This window comes from Chelonia mydas, chromosome 5 (genome assembly GCF_015237465.2).
Source record: "Chelonia mydas isolate rCheMyd1 chromosome 5, rCheMyd1.pri.v2, whole genome shotgun sequence".
Taxonomy (NCBI): Eukaryota; Metazoa; Chordata; order Testudines; family Cheloniidae; genus Chelonia; species Chelonia mydas.
In genome coordinates, this window is record NC_051245.2 from 9,654,235 (window position 1) to 9,676,180 (window position 21,946).

The 21,946-nt window shown below is 39.3% G+C and overlaps 1 protein-coding gene across 8 annotated transcripts in view; it reads left to right on the top strand.

The window, feature by feature from the left end:
* Positions 1-21,946, top strand: part of PIK3C3 (phosphatidylinositol 3-kinase catalytic subunit type 3) — a 132,672-nt gene that overhangs the window by 27,516 nt on the left and 83,210 nt on the right. For all 8 annotated transcript variants that reach the window (XR_005225897.2, XR_006290845.1, XM_037902443.2 and 5 more), the window contains 6 exons: positions 311-406; positions 7,190-7,261; positions 12,922-13,026; positions 13,584-13,676; positions 17,629-17,814; positions 19,235-19,389. Coding sequence is in view for 6 of the 8 variants with exons in the window: in XM_037902443.2 (XP_037758371.1) it covers positions 311-406; positions 7,190-7,261; positions 12,922-13,026; positions 13,584-13,676; positions 17,629-17,814; positions 19,235-19,389 (707 nt within the window). In the remaining 2 variants the exon portion in view is untranslated. The remainder of the gene's footprint in view (positions 1-310; positions 407-7,189; positions 7,262-12,921; positions 13,027-13,583; positions 13,677-17,628; positions 17,815-19,234; positions 19,390-21,946) is intronic.

Sequence of the window (21,946 nt, forward strand, 5' to 3'; positions counted from 1 at the left end):
GGGTCAACATAGCACCTTTATAGTGCAACTTTAACTCTGTTGTTCCATTGGATCACTTAAACTGTTTCTTCTTCTTGAATGCAAATGTTTGTTGTGGAGTGTGAATGACAATATATAATGCCAGAGGAAGCTTGTGTCCTTGAGTAAGTAGTTATGTGAAATTATAAACTGAGTAATTGCCACAACATCTGATAATTTGATCCATCACTTACAGCACAAAGGAAATATGGTTATTACTGTTAAGAAAATGCTGAAGATTGATGCGCTTCTTTAATATACAATCCACATTTTTAGCCTTTTTTCTTTTCAGAGTGAAAAACGAAGTTCTAATTTTATGTACTTGATGATTGAGTTTCGGTGTGTCAAGTGTGATGATAAAGAATATGGAATAGTTTACTATGAAAAGGTATGTGCCTTGCAGGTTTTATGATCTCCTTTAGGAAGAAAAAAGCAAACTTGCAGCAAAAAAAATTACAGGTTTTCCTGCTGAGATGAAATATTTTTTGCAAGATAGCAGTAGACAGCTGTCAGTGGCAGCTGTTTATGTACATACAAATCAAATAGTATAGCTACAACAAGATTACAGAAGTCAATCATTCATGTAATGCAGTTCAAGATTACAGAATTTAATACGTGCAAGTGATTAAAAACTTTTTGATTTATTGTTCCCCAAATCAAGTAGTACTTTCAGAGTAGCTTTATGTAAAAATAATTCTTGGATTGGGATGAAGAGATCTACGTATCTTCATTAGTAGACTTGATACGGGATTGCCTTATCAAAAGTTTGCACAAGAGCTGTGCAAATAGACAATCTCATTTGTCTGAGTGAATAATGGAGATTTATTTCCCCATATTGATTGGTATATTCTAAGACACATTTTGATACTTTGAATAGGTTTTCACGATAATAACAAATAGATGAAATCTCTGCATTCCTCAGTATTATATAATATTTTGCATTTATGTAGCATCTTGCTTCTAAGGATCTCAGGCCAAACATTAACAAACTTCCCCAAATAACTTGCAAGGTAAATAAGTATTATTATCCCCATTTTACAAACGGGAAGATGAAGGTAAGAGGTTAAGTGAATTTTCCAAGACCACATTGCAGTTTGAAAAGCTGGGGTGAGAATCTGGATTTTCAGATTTTCATATGCTTTAGCCACAAAACCATCCAACTCTCCTACCTTGATGATGTTTTTTCTCAGGTAAGTGTATTTGTTGGAGGCTGTCTGATTGCAGTATATTTGTGTTTGCTTACCTAATATAGTCACATCACTTTTAATATCTTGTTCCATGGTCTGTAGAAAAGGTATGATCATAAGGTTCATAACAGGCATTTGCTCATATAGACTGGATATTATAAAGTGTTGTGTTTGTATACAGATGTTGTATCATATCATCAGCTTTTCTGCTGCTCCCTTTGTCTATGATCTTTGAAGTGCTGCTGTTGCATTTGAATGATGTACTTCAGAGTGGAATGATGGTTATGGAACATGCATGTTTTTTGCCCCCTACATGCACAGTTGATTGTAGTGGGAACTGAATTTGTGCTGTCTTAATGTGTTGTGTATATTTTTGTTGCTATTGGGAGAGAGAAAGCTTGGTTTTAAACCAAACAAGTAGAGGTGGTCAGAAAAATTCCAATGACACATTTTTTCATTGGAATTTTCCAATTTGAAATAAAAATGGCTCCTGGACACTATTTGATTTCAATGAAGTTCTGATGGAACCCAGACAGGGGTCTGATGAAACCTGTCATGGCTCCATTCCCTTTCACAGAGAATTTAGAAATCTTTGGGTTTTCATTCTGAATTGGACCAAAACCAAATTTTGAAACTGAAATCCTCTACAAAATGGAATTACTTTGCTCTGCACAGCTCTGCAAACAAGCTAGGAAATAGTCTTAGAAGCATTAAGAAGAAATATAATCAAGGTATAAAACTGGCTTACTAAGCATTATAAGATAATTAGGTGGCTAACGGCACAGCTTAAAAGTAGAAATAACCACAATTTGAAGGACTTGTTAAAAAGCTACTTCACACAAATTCAGGACCACTTTTCTAGAAACAGCAGAAAACAGTCCATAAATTAGTTGCCTGTCTTCTCAAGTTTGTTATGCTTCCACTTAAAATATAAAGATCACCTATTGAGCATATAGAATCTAATGGAACTTGGGTAGGTTGTCACCTGTCTCTGAGTGATAGTCTAAGTGAAAATTACTTGTCACAGTTGTGTTGATAGATTTGTTTTTTGGTGTTGTGACAGAGAACCAGCCTGTTAAACAGCTGCTGATAGAATCTGAGATTCTGTGACTTAACACTCAATTACTATATATAAAATCAAGTGGCAGTGGCCCCTTCTGTATTTTCTATCAATTTAATTTTAATGCAGTATTTAAAATGCGAGGAATGCCAGTCTGCAGGTAGCAAGAACACAACTTCCAATTTCCCTTTTAGGCAAACATCACTCACTCTGGAAATATCACTGTGTGAATTCCAAAATGCAAGTATCTCATCTCATCTCTATGGGTAAATGAACTGCAGAATTTTTCATGAACATGTATTTTCATATAGGGTTCAAGTGAAAACAGCATTGTATTGGATAAATAGGGCAATTGCAGAGCCAGATCCATTTAAAGGATCTTTTCATTAGAATATCTTCCCAAGTGTTTAAAAAAAAATAGCTTTTATCAGTCTCTGAAGCCTTGCCTGTGTGTCCATCTAGGTTCTGGATACAGATAGTTGTATTCTGCTGGTACAGCTTGGAACCCCGGTTTAACTACCCCATAGTATGAGATCAATCGAACCCCCTATTTGTTAGTGTTTTAGAAACTGATAAATACTGTAATTTCAAAGAGGTACAGCAGAACCTTGCTTGAGCAACACTTTGCTTTGCCGTAACACACTATAATCTGCAAAATTTGGCAGTGTGTCTCCACCTTTCATCAAAGAATAAATAACGGAGAGTGGTAGTAAGGTCTTACATTTGTAAAAATGGTGTTTTTGGAATATAGTGGAGTATCTTTAATATTATGCTATAAAATATTTAAACCAAACTCAAAACTAACTCTGTATTCTTATGAGGTTTGGCCTCACATTTGTTTGAGACCTCCATGGCAAATTAGCAGGTAAACAATTGTTGGCATGGATTATTCAGATTACACATTCAGGGACACTGTAATAGATATTGATGTTCTTTGAGTGAAATAGAGGGGTCAGAGTTGCACATTCCCTATCCATTTGAAAGGCGGGCAAAACTGCCAACATCCTTATTCTGTTGACTGATGGCATTCTGTCTGTCTCCAGGGTATTTCAGAGAATAGCTGTGTTTCAGAATAGGCTATCTTTAATGAGAGAATTTGGCCCATGAGAGCAATGATAGAACTCAATCAACTTGCAAATTCTTGTTACAGTTTAAGGGTTTTTTTGTGCTAAAAAATAATGAAATTGTAAAGACAGTTTCCTGCTGAATAATATTTGAGCTGAATAACTAAAGTAAGCAAAATTAGATTATTCTGGTTTCACGTTCAATTTATTTTAGGTGCAATCTAGAAAAATCGGTGGGCTGACCTGTTAAGTAAAGTTTTTGCTTTTTAATTTTTTTTAGTTTGACTTTACTGTAACAGAACAGCATGGTGGCAGAAACACTTCACTTTTTTGTTTTTAACTAAAATATTCAAAGCTGATGAAATCTTATAAAAAAGTGAATTCTTGGCTTTCAAATCACTAGTTGAGCACTAGGGCTTGGAACAGTTTACTGCTATATCAAAGTGAATTCTTGGTATTTTAGGTCTTTATAAGATTGCCACTGTTATAAATCATGAAGTTGGCTGTTTCTTTTTTCCAGTGGTATAAGATTTTTTTTTAGCCTTGGGATGCAAGGGATGTCAGACCTAATGATTGTATTGCCTTTTTCTCACCTAAATTTATGATTTTTAGTAGCCAGTGTCTCATCTGTGGTTGTATATGAAGGGGGAGATAGGCTCCCAGCTCCACTTGGTCAGTGGAGTTTGGGCACCTCTCTCCCCTGGGGGCCTTTGAAAATCTGTTAATGTTTTCTACCATCTTAAAAGATAGAATTCGAGGCTTTCAGGTGATAAGAAATATTGATTTCTAGTTCTGAAATTTTCCAGAATAAGGCTGATTAAAGTCACAATTTAATTAATGGATAAAAAGCAAGACAGCAGCCAGAATATTTTGTTGTTGTTAAGAAGCAATACCTTGTGACCTGGCAGGTATACAAAAGAATGGTTTACACCACTGGAGAAAACGATGCCCAATTAACCAATAAAAAACCCCATCCATTTCTAAATTAGCTTTGTGAAGTACTAGCTCTAAAAACCATCACTGGTCCCTAGCAGGTTCTTTTAAATAATCTAGGGCTGAATTTAGTATAGTAACTCCTCACTTAACGTCCTCTCGCTTAATGTTGTTTCGATGTTACATCCCTGCTCCATTACAGAACATGCTCGTTTAAAGTTTTGCAGTGCTCCCTTATAACATAGTTTGGCCACAGCTGGCAGCTCCCTTATGCTCCCCTCCAGCGCCTGACGGCGGACCCCTCAGATCAGCGCCTTCTTGCTGATCCCCCCCGGTCTCCTGCCCACGGCAATCAGCTGGCTTGCGGCATTCAGGAGGCTGTGGGGAGGAGCGAGGATGTAACACGCAGCCACCCCCCTCCCTCTCCTGCCTCCTGAACGCCACAAACCAGCTGATTGCTTCAGGCAGGAGGCAGCGGAAGGAGGGGAGAGGTGCAGATTCACGGGATCCGCTGGCTGGCGCGAGGCTCGTGGGGGGTGTAGGGGAGCTGATGGGGGGCCACCAGCCTCTTTAATGCCTGTATTAAATTGCTTGTTTAAAAATGTTTAAAATGTATATAATGCCTTTTGTCTGGCAAAAAAAAAAAAAAAATCCCTGGAACCTAACCCCCCCATTTACATTAATTCTTAAGGGGAAATTGAATTAGCTTAACATCGTTTCGCTTAAAGTCTCATTTTTCAGGAACATAACTACAACGTTAAGTGATGAGTTACTGTATGCTAATCTGAGGTCCAGAAAATTTCAGTTTCTTATTTTAATGTAATACATGTTCTCCTCAGACCACCACAAAATGTTTGCATTTAAAAATACTGTCTTAAATCAGAAGACAATGACAGTGGGTAGGATTTTCTAGAGCTCTCAGCACTGGCCTCTGTTCTCATGGAAGCAAATTGCTCAGTATGTGTGGTGTGTGTGTGCAATTATTTTTTTATTTTTTTTAATAATCTGGAACTCTTGAATCTTTATCCTAACTGTTACTGCTTTTTTGTGTGGTCTTGGTCAAGTCACTGAGGGTACATCTACATTTGAGCTGAGAGGTGTGATTCCTAACTTGCATAGCTAGGCTTCAGGTAACGCCTGAAAATAGCAGTGTGTCCACAGTGACACGAGTAGCAGCTCTGAGTATAATCCCACCTGACCCCGCCCCCCCCGGGTTTCTTCTGTGCAAGCTAGGACTCACCTCTCCCAGATCAAGTGCAGATGTACCCTGAATCTCACATTTCTCATCAATAAAATGAGATACCTACCTATCCTGTGGGGTACTGTTAAGATTAATGAACTAATGTTTATACAGCAATTTGAAGATATACTACGTACTAAATATTTATTATTAAATGCATTATGATAAACTGCACAAATAGAAAATGCTAAAGGGAAAACATCATAAAGCACATTCCACAGATGAGTTTATTATATGTTTTTAGATATTTTGGGGAAAACGCTTATAATATAGGATTAGCCATGGTTAAAGTGTGTGTGTGTGTGTGTGTGTGTGGTGGGGGGTGGCAGTAGTGGTTAGATAAGTGGTTCTACTTTTATACTAAACCTCTTTCCCCCACTACTCATTTTTCCTCATCTGCCTGCTGCTGCCTGTCTAACACCTAGATTGTAAGCTTTCACGTACAGGGACAGATCATCTTTGCTCCTTGTCTGTATAGTGCCTAGCACAATGGGGCCATTGATCCTTGATTGTCACTCCCAGGCAGGTGCTCCTGTAATAGAAATAATAAATATATACTGTCGCACCATAAATCTTAATTAGCACTAAAGTCACCATCAATGCAATTTATTATTTAATTTTGTAATTGGATTCAGCAGAACTGAAGAGGATTGTCCCTTTTCTTTGACTTTTTTAACTTGAATTTTTAAAAAATCAAAATGTTAAATTATCTAACATGAAAACCAATCATACATTTATTCACAGGCTGGGCTTAACACCATCCACATATTATATGTATCTTTCTTAGCTAAAAATTGTTTACAGCGTGATATCAGAACTTTGCCTGTAAAAACACTACTGTATTACTTCACTTATTAGCTGTCTCTGCCTAGAAAATTCCTCCAATGCATACTTAATTTACTGGTGCAAAACCAAGTTTTTGCTGTAGTCAGCACTGTAGAAATCATATATGCGCAGAAAAGTGAGCTATATATTAGTCTGCCTCATTCATCATCCAGAAAACGGCTAGCTATATTAAAAAAAATAAATGCAGGGACTGGTAAGGAGGAGAAGCAGATTCCTTATAGTTCCCAGTTCAAACTAGAAACAGATAGCTTTGTGCCATTCTGCAATTTCTAAAAAAATGCTTCCCAAAATGGTGGTCTGTGCTGCATTCTATACTGACCCCTCAGTATAGGGTGTGTCTGTGTGTTCATTTTCCCTCAACTCCAGCAAATATTCCAAATCAGTCAACCCATGTTTTCACGATGGGACATTTAAATTTTGTCCATAAGTGTTTTGGCTACAGGTTTTGAAAATTGTTTGCCCACACAATGGGGCCCTCTAAGCACTCCCATGACTGATACATCATAATAATATTGGTAAACATTTCCATCCATTTTTTTCTTCACTAAAATGCTAATGCTGATGACGTTTTAAACTTACTTATCTCTAAATTTGTCACATAAATAGATGGAGTTTATCCTTCGGTCTCCTATTTCCTTCAATCTTCTCAACTTTGTCAAAAATTAGCTAGAACAATTTCTTTCTATATTTTCTTATCCTTTACGCCCTTTGTTGGTTGTCCATTGAAAGTTTAATTGCTTTATTTTCTCTTGAATATGTAAAGTAGTAAATTCTGACAGAAGTCATGTTCATTATAACTTGTGTGACATTTATTGTGCCTTTCAATTATGTTGTTATCCAGGATGGTGATGAGTCCTCTCCAATTTTAACAAGCTCTGAGATTGTTAAGGTTCCAGATCCCCAGATGTCGATGGTGAGTAATTCTCTGTGCAACACAATCCAGATCATAACAAAATTTCATTGTGGTGTGCTGTGAAGTTCTTGCAAGTGGCGGAGAAAAACTTTTTTGACAATTATATCTGCTATGGTCTCAAGTAAGTTTAGTTGCAGCACAAAGTTGTGGCTACTGCCAGTGTGTTAAGTCTTGAGTAAACCTAGTCGAGAAATAGTAGTGAGAATTTTAACTTATTATCAGTTTGTTATTAGAATTGGTGGGATGGTCAAATATTTTTAGTTCAAGTGTCCTCTGCATATTCCCATTCATGGGACTTGTGCTGACTGGTTCAGCAGGACCTTAGAATATCCTGGTAGCAGTGCCCGTTAGGATGCCCCTGCAGCTTCACCCCCACCCTAGCACTTGAGCATACTCTGAGGGTGTGGGTATAAAAGGGGCATGGCTCTCATTGCTGCCTCAGTTCCTTCCACCCACAGCAATGAAAGAACCTGAATCTGTCTGTTAGATCCGTACTTTCATATTTCACTAAGACTCCTGCATCACAAGTACCTGTTTTTCTATTGGTACACCATTTCCAGTACAGAGTCTTACCCTTTGGCCTTTCCACTGCACCCAGAGTTTTTACAAAATGCCTGGCTCCGATAACAGTGTATTTGAAGAGGTAAGGAATTTTCATCTTCCCCTACTTAGATGATTGGCTCCTGAAGGCTCCATCTGAAGATTTAAGGAAGGCCATTCCGATCACTCATTGTGTTCAGAACACTAGTTCTTCTCATAAATGGAAAGTATCAGTAGCCGTGTTAGTCTATATCCACAAAAACAACTAGGAGTCCGGTGGCACCTTAAGGTCCAACAGATTTATTTGGGCATAAGCTTTTGTGGGTAAAAATCCTCACTTCAGATGCAAGTGAAGAAGTGGGGGTTTTTAACCCACGAAAGCTTATGCCCAAATAAATTGGTTAGTCTTTAAGGTGCCATCAGACTCCTCATTGTTCATAAATGGAAAAAGTCTCTTCTCCCCCCATCACAAAAGATTCCATTCAATGGTGTGATTCTTGACTCTATAAAAGGAAGAGCTTTCCTTCCAGAAGAGAGGTTTTTAATCATAAATGCCACAGAGTCCTTCAACATCCCTCTCAGAATGTAGTTTTTTGGTTGTCTGTGTCACAACATATATGACTCTGTATGCCAGGCTCAGAATGAGGCATCTTCAGCACTGGCTCCTAAAGAACTTCAATCCCATTATGGACTGTATGCTAAAAGTACTCACTGTTCCGAGGAAAGTGTATCTTCCTCTAATGTGGTGGTTGAAACCACAGAATGTCCTCAAGGGAATTGTATTCAACCCAGCTCTTCTTCATTAATAATAAGTACAGGTTCCACAAAGACAGTGTGGGGAGGGAGAGGAAAACTTCACAACATGTTTGTTCGAAGTCTTTAGACCTACAGAGAATCCCAATTTCATATAAATGTTCTAGCCCTGAGGTCAATCTGTCTGGGTCTCAAAGCGTTTCTTTCACATGTGCGGAATGAGGTGATTCAAGTGGCCATGGGCAATGTGTTGCTCAAGATAGTTAAGACCAAAGCAGGCTGTGAAGAACTTCAAAAAGATCTCATCAAACTAAGTGACGGGGTAACAAAATGGCAAATTAAATTTAATGTGGATAAATGTAAAGTAATGCACATTGGAAAAATTAACCCCAACTATACATATGATATAATTTAGCTACAACTCATCAGGAAAGATCTTGGAATCATTGTGGATAGTTCTCTGAAGACGTCCACGCAGTGTGCAGCGGCAGTCAAAAAAGCAAACAGGTTGTTAGGAATCATTTAAAAAGGGATAGAGAATAAGATGGACAATATCTTATTGCCCTTGTATAAATCCATGGTACGTCCACATCTTGAATACTGCATACAGATGTGGTCCCCTCATCTCAAAAAAGATATACTGGCATTAGAAAAGGTTCAGAAAAGGGCAACTAAAATGATTAGGGGGTTGGAATGGGTTCCATATGAGAAGAGATTAAAGAAGCTAGGACTTTTCAGCTTGGAAAAGAGGAGACAAAGGGGGGATATAAAATCATGAGTGGTGTAGAGAAAGTGAATAAGGAAGTTATTTACTTGTTCCCATAAAATAAGAACTAGGGGCCACCAAATGAAATTAATGGGCAGCAGGTTTAAAACCAATAAATGGAAGGTCTTCTTCACACAGTGCACAGTCAACCTGTGGAACTCCTTGCCTGAGGAGGTTGTGAAGGCTAGGACTATAACAGAGTTTAAAAGAGAACTAGATAAATTCATTAATGGCTATTAGCCAGGGTGGGTAAGGAATGGTGTCCCTAGCCTCTGTTTGTCAGAGAGTGGACATGGATGGCAGGAGAGAGATCACTTGATCGTTACCTATTAGGTTCACTCCCTCTGGGGTACTTGGCATTGGCCAATGTCGGTAGACAGGATACTGGGCTGGATGGACCTTTGGTCTGACCCAGTGTAGCCATTCTTATGTTCTTAATGTATTATTTGAACAAACAAGGAGGCGCTCGATTTTTCTCAACGATGCAAAAAGACAATAAAACTTTTAGACTGGTGTATCCAGTAAAATATATACCCAATTGCCCAACACATAGTGGAGCAACACAGTTTGATTGCAGATCAACTGAGCAGAGATTTGTTGCAGATGCACGAATGGTCTCTAAAGAATTCTGTTACCCAGAATGTTTTCAGCCTTTGGGGATTTCTGGTCATAGGTCTCTTTGCGACAAGATTCAGTTAGAAATGTCCCTGTTTTTTGCTCAAGACTGGCTCAGGCAGTCTGTCATTGAGGGATGCGTTTGAGATATACATTGCTCCCATTTTCACTTGTCACCAGAGACTTAAAAAAGATAAGGCAGGATTGAGCCAGGGTGATTCTCATTGCTCCAGCAGGGCCAAGGTAACAGTGGTACACCGAGTTACTCCATTCATCCAACAGCAACTATAGGATGCTCCTGTTATCAACAAACCTGCTGCCCCAGGTCTTCCATCCAGATCTCTGATTGTTACATCCAGCAGCATGGGTAATATGCCTTTGATCGAGTCAGAAAGATCGTGTTTGGTTGAGGTGCAACAAGATATAATTAATTCAGAAAGCTGTCAAATAGAAAAAAGTTACAAGTTCAAGTGAAAAAGATTTGTTTTATGGACAACTGAAAAACATGTTGACCAATTTCAGCTCCCATACAACCTATTTTAGAATATTTGTTACACTTAAAAGTAATAGGATTGTCTTTGCCCTCCAGTAAGGCCCAATGTAGCGGCAATAACAGTGCATCATACTCATGTTAATGGAAAATCTATTTTTTCATGTACATTGGTGAGAAGCTTTTTAAGAGGCCAGTTCAACCTGGATCCCCTCATTATGGAATCTTGTCCCACCATGGAATTTGAATTTAGTTGTAACTCAACTCGTGTCTCACCCATTTGAACCTCTAATGAGCTGCTCTTCGTTTGTCTTTCAGTGAGGACAGCTTTTGTAATAGCTATTACTTTCTGGTAAAAGACTAAGTGAACTGCATGCATTGATGACAGACCCCTTATACCAGTTTGTATAAAGACAAAAAGTGGTTCTTAGACCAGCTGCTAAATTCCTTCCCAAGGTAACTTTGGAGTTTTGTGTAAATCAAAGTATCAGTCTACCAATATTCTTTCCAAAGCCTCATTCAGGTAAAGGGAAGGCCAGATTACATTCATTAGCTGCTAAGAGAGCACTAGCATATTACCTGGATAAAATATTTTCCCTTATTGATACATGCAAAGCTGCTGCTTAAAGGTTGGTTCACACTTTTGTGAAACATCATGCATTGGATCTGGCATCCATGGCTGATACTTTGGTAGAGCAGTACTCCAGTCTTTAACTACGACTTCACACCCCTCCAGCCAATTTACTGTACTGCTTGCTAAACTATCCCATGAGTAGAAATATGCAGAGGGCACGCGAAGAAGTGAAGTTAGGTTACTTGTAACCGGAGTTCTTCGAGATGGACTCTGCATGTTCGTTCTCCCTGCCTATCTTCCCCATGCGGAGTCCAAATTTCAATATGTTGGGGTTCTTCTTTAGCAATGGAAGGGACTGAGGCGGCAACTGCTGCCACACCCCTTTTATACCCACACCCTCAGAACATGATAGAGCGAGGGGTGGGGGTGACACGTTGGCACCCTGATAGGCACTATTCCCAGAGGGTTCTATCATCCTGCTGCGTTGGCATAAGTCCCGTGAGTGTGAATATGCATAATCCAACTTGACAAACTCCAGTTACAAGTAACCAAACTTCATTTATGAGGGGGAGGGGGTTACACTATTAACACTTACGTGGTAAGGGAAGGGGAGGCAAGTTGGAGACAGGTGAGAAAGGAGGGTGATTGTTACCTTAGTAAAGGAGATGGGTAGGTGCAGATATAAGGCAAGAAGGAACAGAGGAGGGGGGAAATATTGAAACTAAGGAGAGGCAAGTTAAATATTGCCCCAGGTACTTTGCTTATGTGAAATCCCTTTCTTGCTCCACTTCCTTCTGTTGTCCCTATTGCCTAACTACAGTTCTAGAAAACAGTTCTATTATTGCGAATGCCAGTTCAGCTGCAACTTCAGGAGCCCGCATGTAGATGGGCTTCGACTGATGACACCATTGTCAGCACCATGCCATCTAACACTGCTGTCGGGTAGTCCAGTTGTTGCAGTGCTGAAATGGTGGTGGCAGCTGAAATCTTGTTCACACTGTTGCTTCTACTGTTGCTATTATGGCTCCAGCTGAACCAGTATTAACAATAAACTCTGGGGGCGAGAGGGAAATCTAATATATGCAGAGCCTTTAGACCAGGGGTGGACAACCTGTGGCTCCGGAGCCACATGTGGCTCTTCAGAAGTTAATACGCGGCTCCTTGTATAGGCACCGACTCTGGGGCTGGAGCTACAGGCACCACCTTTCCAATGTGCCAGGGGGTGCTCACTGCTCAACCCCTGGCTCTGCCACAGGCTCTGCCCCCACTCCACCCCTTTCTGCCCCCTCCCCTGAGCCTGGAGTGCCCTCGCTCCTCTCCCCTCTGTCCCAGAGCCTCCTGCATGCCACGAAACAGCTGATTGGGAGATGTGGGGAAGGAGGGGGAGGCACTGATCGGCGGGGCTGCCGGTGGGTGGGAGGTGCTGAGGGTAGGGTGGGGGAGCTGATTGGGGACTGCTGACCTATTAGTGTGGCTCTTTGGCAATGTACATTAGTAAATTCTGGCTCCTTCTCAGGCTCAGGTTGGCCACCCCTTCTTTAGGCTAAGCTCTTTGGGGTGGTGCTTGGCCATAAAGTGTCTAGCATCTTTAGTGCCTTAGCATGTTTAGGTGCTGTGTAAATAACTTTCACTTTGAACAAATACCTTGATGACAGCCATTCACCCGAGGTGAGAAATAATTATAAAATTGCATTTTAAGCCTAAAGCGATGGTATTGTTAGTGGAATAAGACCGCTCGCTGTTGAAAGTGCATGCACTTTACGTTGTGAATCCAGAAGATAGAGTAGTTTTTAGATATGAATACTTAAGCATGTAATATATTATTCAGGATGTTGGTGGGTCTCTAGACAGTTGCATTTCAAGACTATTTTCAGTGGAGTTAAATATTTATAACCGCTGACTTTTATTTTGTGTATTTTTAGGAGAATTTAGTAGAGAGCAAACATCACAAGCTTGCTCGAAGTTTAAGAAGTGGGCCCTCTGATCATGATCTCAAGCCTAATGCAGCTACTCGAGATCAGCTTAATGTAAGTTTGTAACTTTCATTTGAGTTTTTGGTGTCTGTAAGTATACAGATTGTTTTGCTAAATGACTTTATTCAGTATCTGACGTCAAGTTTGAAGGGAATACAATAGATGATATGTGATTTCTTGTTAATGTGAACTTATGTGTTGTCAATAAGACAACTTGGAGGTGGGTGGTAGTTTGGCCCAGCTCACGAACGGCCAGTCATTCCCATCTGGTTACTTTGAGATGAGTTAGTCTTACTACACTCCTGAGTGCGAAGGAATCCGCATCACACATAACTGGCATTTTTGGCAGTCTCAGCAGCAGGGCCAAGGATTGATAGGTCTATGGATACCCTGACCTCTATGGGCGGTTCATCTAAGATCAGGGTTGAAGAGCTTAACTGGTGTGTAGTATGGGGAAATTGTCCATTTTGTTCTGCTTGTGGATAGACAAAGGCCTTCATTCTACTATGTGGTCAGTACGGTACATGACACATTAAATTCTCTCAACTTCTTTAAAAGATCAATATGTATAATTTTTATTACAAATTATTCTCTGGAATTTTTTTTAATAGATTATAGTGAGTTATCCACCAACAAAGCAACTGACCTATGAGGAACAGGATCTAGTTTGGAAGTTCAGATACTATCTTACTAATCAAGAAAAGGTAAAGTTAATTGTATTAAATATATACTGATCACTGTACATTGTTATTGAATAATTTATCTTCCTGTTTCATGAGTGCAACTGCTTTTTTAAGTGTCTGCCTCTTCAGAGGTGTGAATCTCTGAGCTGACAAAGTATATTTAGTCAAGATATTGTTCATTAATGGAACAGCTATGCTGGTAAAGACTAGTGACCATTTTTTTTTAAATCCTATTGGCAAATACTTTTAAAACTTGCAGCTCAAAATCTCCAGTGAGTTCCTTTAAAATGCTCTTCTGCCAAGCCTGCCAGGATTAATCCACCAAAGAAAATTGGTGTTAACTTCTGCAAATATAGCACAAATCGCAAGCTACATGAGTCCTAGAGAATAGGATAGGTTACTGGAAAGTGAATTAAAACTAGATGGTCAAATGCCCCCCCTCTCCCCCCCCCCCAAAAAAAAAAAAAAAAAAAAGGTATTGTTCAGTGATTGTTTAATGAATAGCATTGCATTGGCTCTAGCTGGTATCTTTCCAATTTGCCTTATTTGAGGCCCCAGAAAATGGAGCTGGACTATGTTAAAATGTTGAAATAGGTAACCGGTTAAAATTACCAGTTATTTTAGTGGCAGGTATTCAGTTATAAACAAGGCTGAAGCCATAGTCTTGATTTGTTTATATTTTTGGGTGACCTCTAGCGGAGGATCTAAATTCCTGATTCAGCAAAGCATTTAAGTATGTGCTTTGCTGAGCTCTCTTCTCCCTATTCAGCTCCATACATTGAGTAATCCTTAACACCTTGTTGTCAGTGCTTTGAGTCTGGCCAGTATTCTGTTAATGACTCCTGAAGTGAAAAGATTGTTTCAAAAGAAAAAAAAAATATCAGAGTCCTTGATTTGCCAAATCTCTATAGCTGCCTTGCTGGTTGCTGCCACCCGATACCATAATTGCTCCTTGGGAATTGGACATTTTGTATAATGGAAGAGACCGTTGATTGAGTCAGCATTGTCTCACTGAAATATTTCCCACAGGCCTTTGGGGAAAAGGTGTCCCAGAGATCATTGGATTACTTCTGGAGAAGCTTGCTTGTGGTGGCTTGGGGGGAAACTGAGGTGACGCTGCAAACTGCTTGTGCACTGTATTATCAAGAACTACCAGAACTAAGTTCCCTCCGTGTGCCTTAAGCAGAGGGTACAATCTAGTACTCTGATCTGGAACATAGGGGTATTAAGTGGCTGAAAAAGAACATTCTTAGTAGGGCTGTCAAGCGAGTAAAAAAAAAAAAATAATCATGATTTATCGCACAATTAATCGCGCTGTTAAATAATAATAGAATACCAATTTAAATATTTGTGGACGTTTTCTACATTTTCAAATATATTGATTTCAATTATAATACAGAATACCAAGTGTACAGTGCTCACTTTATATTTAGTTTTGTTTACAAATATTAGCACTGTAAAAAACAAAAGAAATAGGAATTTTTAATTCACCTAATACAAGTACTGTAGTGCAATCTCTTTATCATCAAAGTTGAATGTAGAATTATGTACAAAATGTAGAATTACAAATGTAGAATTATGTACAAAAAAAACAGCATTCAATAATAAAGCAATGTAAAACTTTAGAGCCTGTAAGTCCACGCAGTTGTACTTCTTTTCAGCCAGGTTTCAGAGTAACAGCCGTGATAGTCTGTATTCGCTACAGCTCACGAAAGCTTATGCTCAAATAAATTGGTTAGTCTCTAAGGTGCCACAAGTCCTCCTTTTCTTTTCAGCCAATCGCTCAGACAAACAAGTTTGTTTACATTTGCAGGAAATAATCCTGCCCACTTCTTGTTTACAATGTCACCTGAAAGTAAGAACAGGCATTTACATGGCATTGTTGTAGCTGGGGTTGCAAGATATTTTCATGCCAGATGTGCTAAAGATTCATATGTCTCTTCATGCTTCAACCACCATTGCAAAGGACATGTGTCCATACTGATGACGTATTCTGCTCGATAATGATCTAAAGCAGTGCTGACCAATGCATGTTCATTTTCATCATCTGAGTCATATGTCACCAAAAGAAAGTTGATTTTTGTTTTTGATGGTTTGGGTTTTGTAGTTTCTACATCAGAGTGTTGCTCTTTTAAGACTTCTGAAAGCATGCTCCACACCTCGTCCCTCTCTGATTTTGGAAGGCACTTCAGATTCGTAAACCTTGGGTTGAGTGCTGTAGCTATCTTTAGAAATCTGACATTGGAATTTTCTTTGTGTTTTGTCAGATCTGCAGTGAAAGTGTTCTTAAATCAAACAACATATGCTGTGTCGTCATCCGAGACTACCATAACACAAAATATATGTCAGAGTGCGGGTAAAACCATGGAGCAGGAGACATACAATTCTCCTCCAATGAGTTCAGTCACAAATTTAATTAACACGTTTTTTAACAAGCATCACTAGCATGGAAGCATGTCCTCTGGAATGGTGGTTGAAGCATGAAGAGGCATATGAATGTTTAGCATATCTGGCACGTAATTACCTTGCAATGCTGGCTACAAAAGTGCTATGCGAACACCTGTTCTCACTTTCAGGTGACATTGTAAATAAGAAGCGGGCAGCATTATCTTCCGTAAATGTGAACAAACTTGTTTGTCTAAGAGGTTGGCTGCACAAGAAGTAGGACTGAGAGGGCTGAGTGGGAGGAGGGATAGCTCAGTGGTTTGAGCATTGGCCTGCTAAACTTAGGGTTGTGAGGTTAATCCTTGAGGGGGCCATTTGGGATCTGGGGCAAAAACTGGGGATTGGTCCTGCTTTGAGCAGGGGGTTGGACTAGATGACCTCCTGAGGTCCCTTCCAACCCAGATGTTCTATGATTCTATGACTTGTAGGCTCTAAAGTTTTACATTGTTATGGAGTGCGGTTACGTAACCAAAAAAAAAATCTACATTTGTAAGTTGCACTTTCTCGATAAAGAAATTGCACTACAGTACTTGTATGACGTGAACTGAAAAATACTGTTTCTTTTGTTTGTCATTTTTACAGTGCAGACATTTGTAATCAAAAGCAATATAAAATGAGCACTGTACACTTTGTATTCTGTGTTCTAATTGAAATAGATATATTTGAAAATGTAGAAAAACATTCAAAAATATTTAATACGTTTCAGTTGGTATTCTATTGTTTAACAGAGCGATTAAAACTGCGATTAATCGTGATTAATTTTTTTCGGTTAATCACATGAATTAACTGTGATTAATCAACAGCCCTAATTCTTAGTATTCTAGATAACAGTAAGGCTGATACTCTTAAAAAGCAAACAATTGTTTTTTCATTCAAGTTTGTGATATCAAGCAGAAAGATAGGTCTATTTAACACAACAATAAGACCCCTAAAACCTTGCAAAGACCCTTTTTCCCCCAATAATCTCCCCCATGATTGATGCAGATTTTAAGGGTTTATTTTCCCCTTTGGTGTGCTTGTAAACCCCATAGTCTCTAGTGATAATTGAGTGTGTTAATTGGGAGGAGAATAAATTGTGAATTTGAGATTTCTGCTACAGAAGATGTAATTCTCTTACACTGTAACACCTTATTTAAAGTCAGAGGGCCTTACAAAAATTGAAGAATTAATCCTCACAACACCCCAACAAGGTCGGTAAGAATTATCACCCCGTCTTATAGGTGTGCGGGCAATGATACATAGAGAGATTAAGTGACTTGGTCAATGTCATGCAGCAAGTCAGTAGCGTAACTTGGAATAGAACACAGATGTGATTCCCACTGGTGTGTGGTCACACAAGTTTAGTTGCCCACAATATTGCCATTCACTTCAATTGGGTTCCCCTGGTTTATGCTAATATAATTGCAATAAGAATCTGGTCTTATGTCTTGTCTAGACTGAAACTGAAATATATAACTCTAAATCTTCCAGTTCATTGATTTCTGTAATTGCTTAGGAATAGTCAGTTTTTCTAATCTTCTTTGTTTAGGCTTTGACCAAGTTCTTGAAATGTGTCAACTGGGACCTACCCCAGGAGGCAAAGCAGGCACTGGAGCTACTGGGTAAATGGAAGCCAATGGATGTAGAAGATTCTCTGGAACTGTTATCATCTCATTTCACCAACCCAACAGTACGGCGATATGCTGTTGCCAGGTTGCAACAGGCAGATGATGAGGTATTAAAGGACTCTGTTGTTCCGTGTGTGTACTTTACTTTCACACATGAGAAAATCAAAGGACCTAATGTAGCACATGGAGAAATGTAGAGTTTCCATAATGTTTGCTACTACATGAATATTTATTACCTTTTATAGGAAGGTAATTATGAAAGATAATAAAAGGGTGATCAATGTAAGTTTCTGTTTTTAGAGAGAATAAAACTTCTAGCTTTATTAAGCAAAACTCCTCACAATGCAAATCCATACGCTTATTAGATGTCTTCAGCTATGCAGACTAAAACAATCGTACTTTCTCCCCACAACCCAAGAGATCAGTTTTGATGCTAACCTGTTCACTTCAAAATTAACTGCTCCGTTGTTGAATAGTATACCAGATGCTTCTAGCAATGTATTTTGTAAATACCAGGTATGTCCTGACATTGCATTCCTTTGCGGAAGAAGGTGCAGAAAGATATTCTGTTAGCTAGAAATGAGATAAAACATTTGCGATAAAGGGGGATTTCTTTCTGAAAACCCATGTAAAAACACTCATTGAGTGGTGGGAACTTAATGGAATCTAATCTTTTATCTAGGTTTTAATATGCATATTACATCTGCCTCCTGTTTTTATGATAGGGAATTTTATGCACTCATGATTGTGCCTTCTGGATTCCTTCTTAACACATTTTTTAAAAAGCAGCCCATAAAACTGACCGGCTCACAACAGGGAACACTAATTGCCCCCTAGTTAGCACCCACACACAGTAAGACTGACTGACTCAGTAATACGCCCCATAATATTCTTGACCAAAAAGACATTCCTTGCACCATGCATTGAAGATCACTAAACAGGTTCTGGTAGACCAGCTGAGGGGGAAAATTCCTTAGGTGGTAATTTAATTAAAAACCCTGTCTTAAGAATTCAAATCTAGGGACTGTTTTATTGCTTTGTTGCTTTTATGATGGTGCATAAGGGAAGAGTCAGCATTAGATAGCCAAGTCCCAGGCTCTGTCCAGCTTTTACAGATGGAAGTCAAACACATTAAAGTGAATAGTTTCACCAATTTTCATTGTATAAGACCAATATGGCTACATTAAACAGATAGTGGAAGTTGATTACAATAAGGTATGAGGAAGACTAACACTAGCCACTCTAAAACAGAAATATACGCCCTTAGATGTGTATTTAAATTGCTATTGTGACTTTTTAATAATGAGAACAGTGCAAGAAATAGAAATCTGTGTGCAAAGTTATATTCATGACCACTCTTTCTACCCTACACTAGTCATTACTCAGTTCCTGCTTCCATTTCTTTACTGATCACTAAACCCTGATTTAGGCTTGTGAATAAATGGTGTAATTCTCAAAAGTGCTGATAATCCAACAGCTCATCTCTCAGTGTATCTATTTTTTTTCTCTGTGTTATCTCCTTCCAAGGATTTGTTGATGTACCTGTTGCAGTTGGTCCAGGCCTTGAAATATGAAAATTTTGATGACATAAAGAATGGATTAGAGCCAAATAAGAGGGACAGTCAGGGTTCAATGTCTGAGAGTATGGCAACATCAGGAACGAATGCTGCAGAAATAGACAGGTAAGGTGCTTTTGCTTCTAGAAGGGAAGAAACAAGGAATATTGGCATTAGCAGTAAAATACTGATTCTCTCTTGCAAGCATGCTGTAGTTTTGTCATTGGCATATACTAAGTTTATATTGCAAGCTTGCTACTCTTGCTTTATTTATGAGACCTTCATGATGCTTCCAGTCATTACCATGTTGAAGACTTAAAACTCTGAAGCTGCTATGGGGTCTCTTTGGTTGAAAGTCTCATAGTGCCATTCCTGAGACATTAAAGCAGTTGTTTCGTTCTTTGTCTTTAAATACATCTAGCTAGTAATTGAACTGGGTGAAAATTTTTGGTAGAAAGTTTCTTTTAGAAATAGGTTGGGTTTCCTTAAAATCTGTATGTGGCTGGCTAGCAAGAGCCCAGTCATCTGAGGGTATCCAGCACAAACCTTTGTGATACTTGGTATAAAAATTTAAGTTTGAAGAGGTCCTGGGCACTTTATTTTTTATGAAAACAGAAACAGAAGGCAAAGAAGGACTGAGGCCTGTGAATGCCTGTTCCCTGCAATACAGGAAAATTACTATGTGATTATTCATCACATATGATATTTTCCTCAGTCCTTCACAGAAGGACAGCCTCCATTGCCCAGGATCCCTACCTATTTGCCCTAGAGGAAAAGCCTTTCTTTAAATATAGCATTGTTAGGGGCTTATTCCTTCACCCACTTACTTCCCTGGTCCTTCTTGCATGAACAGAGAGCAACAATACCCGAAGTCCAAAGGTGCAAAAAATTGATGTTTATTGGGGTGAACTTCCAGCAAGCATGATTCCAGTTTCCTTCCTTAGTGTCCCCCTTCCCAGCTCTGACACCACAGAGCCTTACACCTGTGTCCCTGTTCCCATTCCTGCCTTTAGCCAAACATGATTCCAATTTCCCCACTCCCATTCCCTGTTCCCATTTCTCCCACCCACACACCCACCCACTTCCTGATTGACTGCAGACTATATAGTAAAACTTGAGTTCTGCTTTGCTATACCTTAACCAATCATTTTCCTGAAATTTAACTAACCAATCCTAACATATTGTAACATAATTATGTAACCAATTATATCCCACCACCTTAATTAGTTTACACCCAGCAAAATTAATTGCACAGCAGACAGAAACAATCACAGAACCAGACAGAGATTATACAGACAAACAATAGCAAAGTGGGAACTATAATGACAAAACAATACAGAAGTGAGGATTTCACATCCCAGCTATTGATAAGTGAGTTCTTGCCAGACAGGATGCTATCAAACTAAGTTTCCTTTTACATTTTCTAGGCACTTCCCTTTCTCTGGAGGCGATAGGCATTATCAGGACAGGATTGTATTCCTAACAGCCCAAAAGCGCCTTATTTCAGTGTGACTAGGTTGGAATGTGAGGATGTGACCAGTCGCTTCCCATCTTATGGCTGCCTCTGCTGCTTAGCCAAAGCCCTTAGCCTAAGAACAGGGCCTCAGACTGTCACAGTAAGAGAAGGACCTTACACCGGCAGACAGTGATTTTGATTCTTTCTTTTATACCTCTATAACTAGCCAAGTGATAAGAATACACCTAAATTCTTAGAGTACAGGCCTTTACCGACAGTCCTGAATATCTATATTTCCTAACACTCCACCCCTTTTTTTTCTTTTTCTTTTGGGATCCTCCTGCCCTGAATATCTATATCCTAACAAGCATCCACCAAGATTTTCACTCCTGCGTTTCAACTCCTTAGTATGAGACACACAGGACTCCCTAAGCTCCTGAAATACTTTAATCCTTAGAGCAATAGTACTGGGTGGAGCATGAGGTAGTCCCGTTACCAGCAGCCATGCTCAAACCTCTACATTTAAATGCTGCACATTAAATCTTCCAGTTGGTTCCATCTTGACTGTAGTTGCCAAAGCAGGTCCCCACAGGTGTGCTTGTCCAGTTGCTGTTCCAGTCCTTATACCTGAACTGATATAAAGCATTGTCAGGTATCCCTCACGGTGTTCCTGCCCTTCCAGCCAGATTCAAGCTGTTAAATTTTTGCTTCAGAGCTTAAGCCCAGCTCTCTTGGAGTTATATTTTTAAAAGCACCAAAGAAACTTAAGTGCCCAAGTCGCTTTTGAAAATGGGACTTAAGCTCCTAGGTGTTAGATGACTTAAATGTTTCTGAAAACTTTATCTATGGCAGTTAGTGTCTGTGCTTAAGGTGCCTTGTAGTCACTTCAATACTGACTTGACATTTAAGCATTCAAATTCCGTGATTCTTTTTGATAGCCTACTCTTGAGAGGGTGTTTTCAGAGCCCCAAAGGAGGAAGGAAGGCAGACCACTTTGCTGGCTTCAAATAATGTTTGTGTGACAGAGCAGTGTCACTGAAAGGCTAAAATTTACTGCCTCAGACTAAAACTAAGTGCAGGGGCATCAGATTTGCCTGAAAATATCTCACAATGCACTGGGAATGTGAAGAATGCATCTAACCTCTCCTAGTGAGATTGTCATGAATCTGATTTGAGGCCAGCCCTGTAGTGCTTTGAAAGGAAGTCGCTCAAAGCAAAAACCTGAGC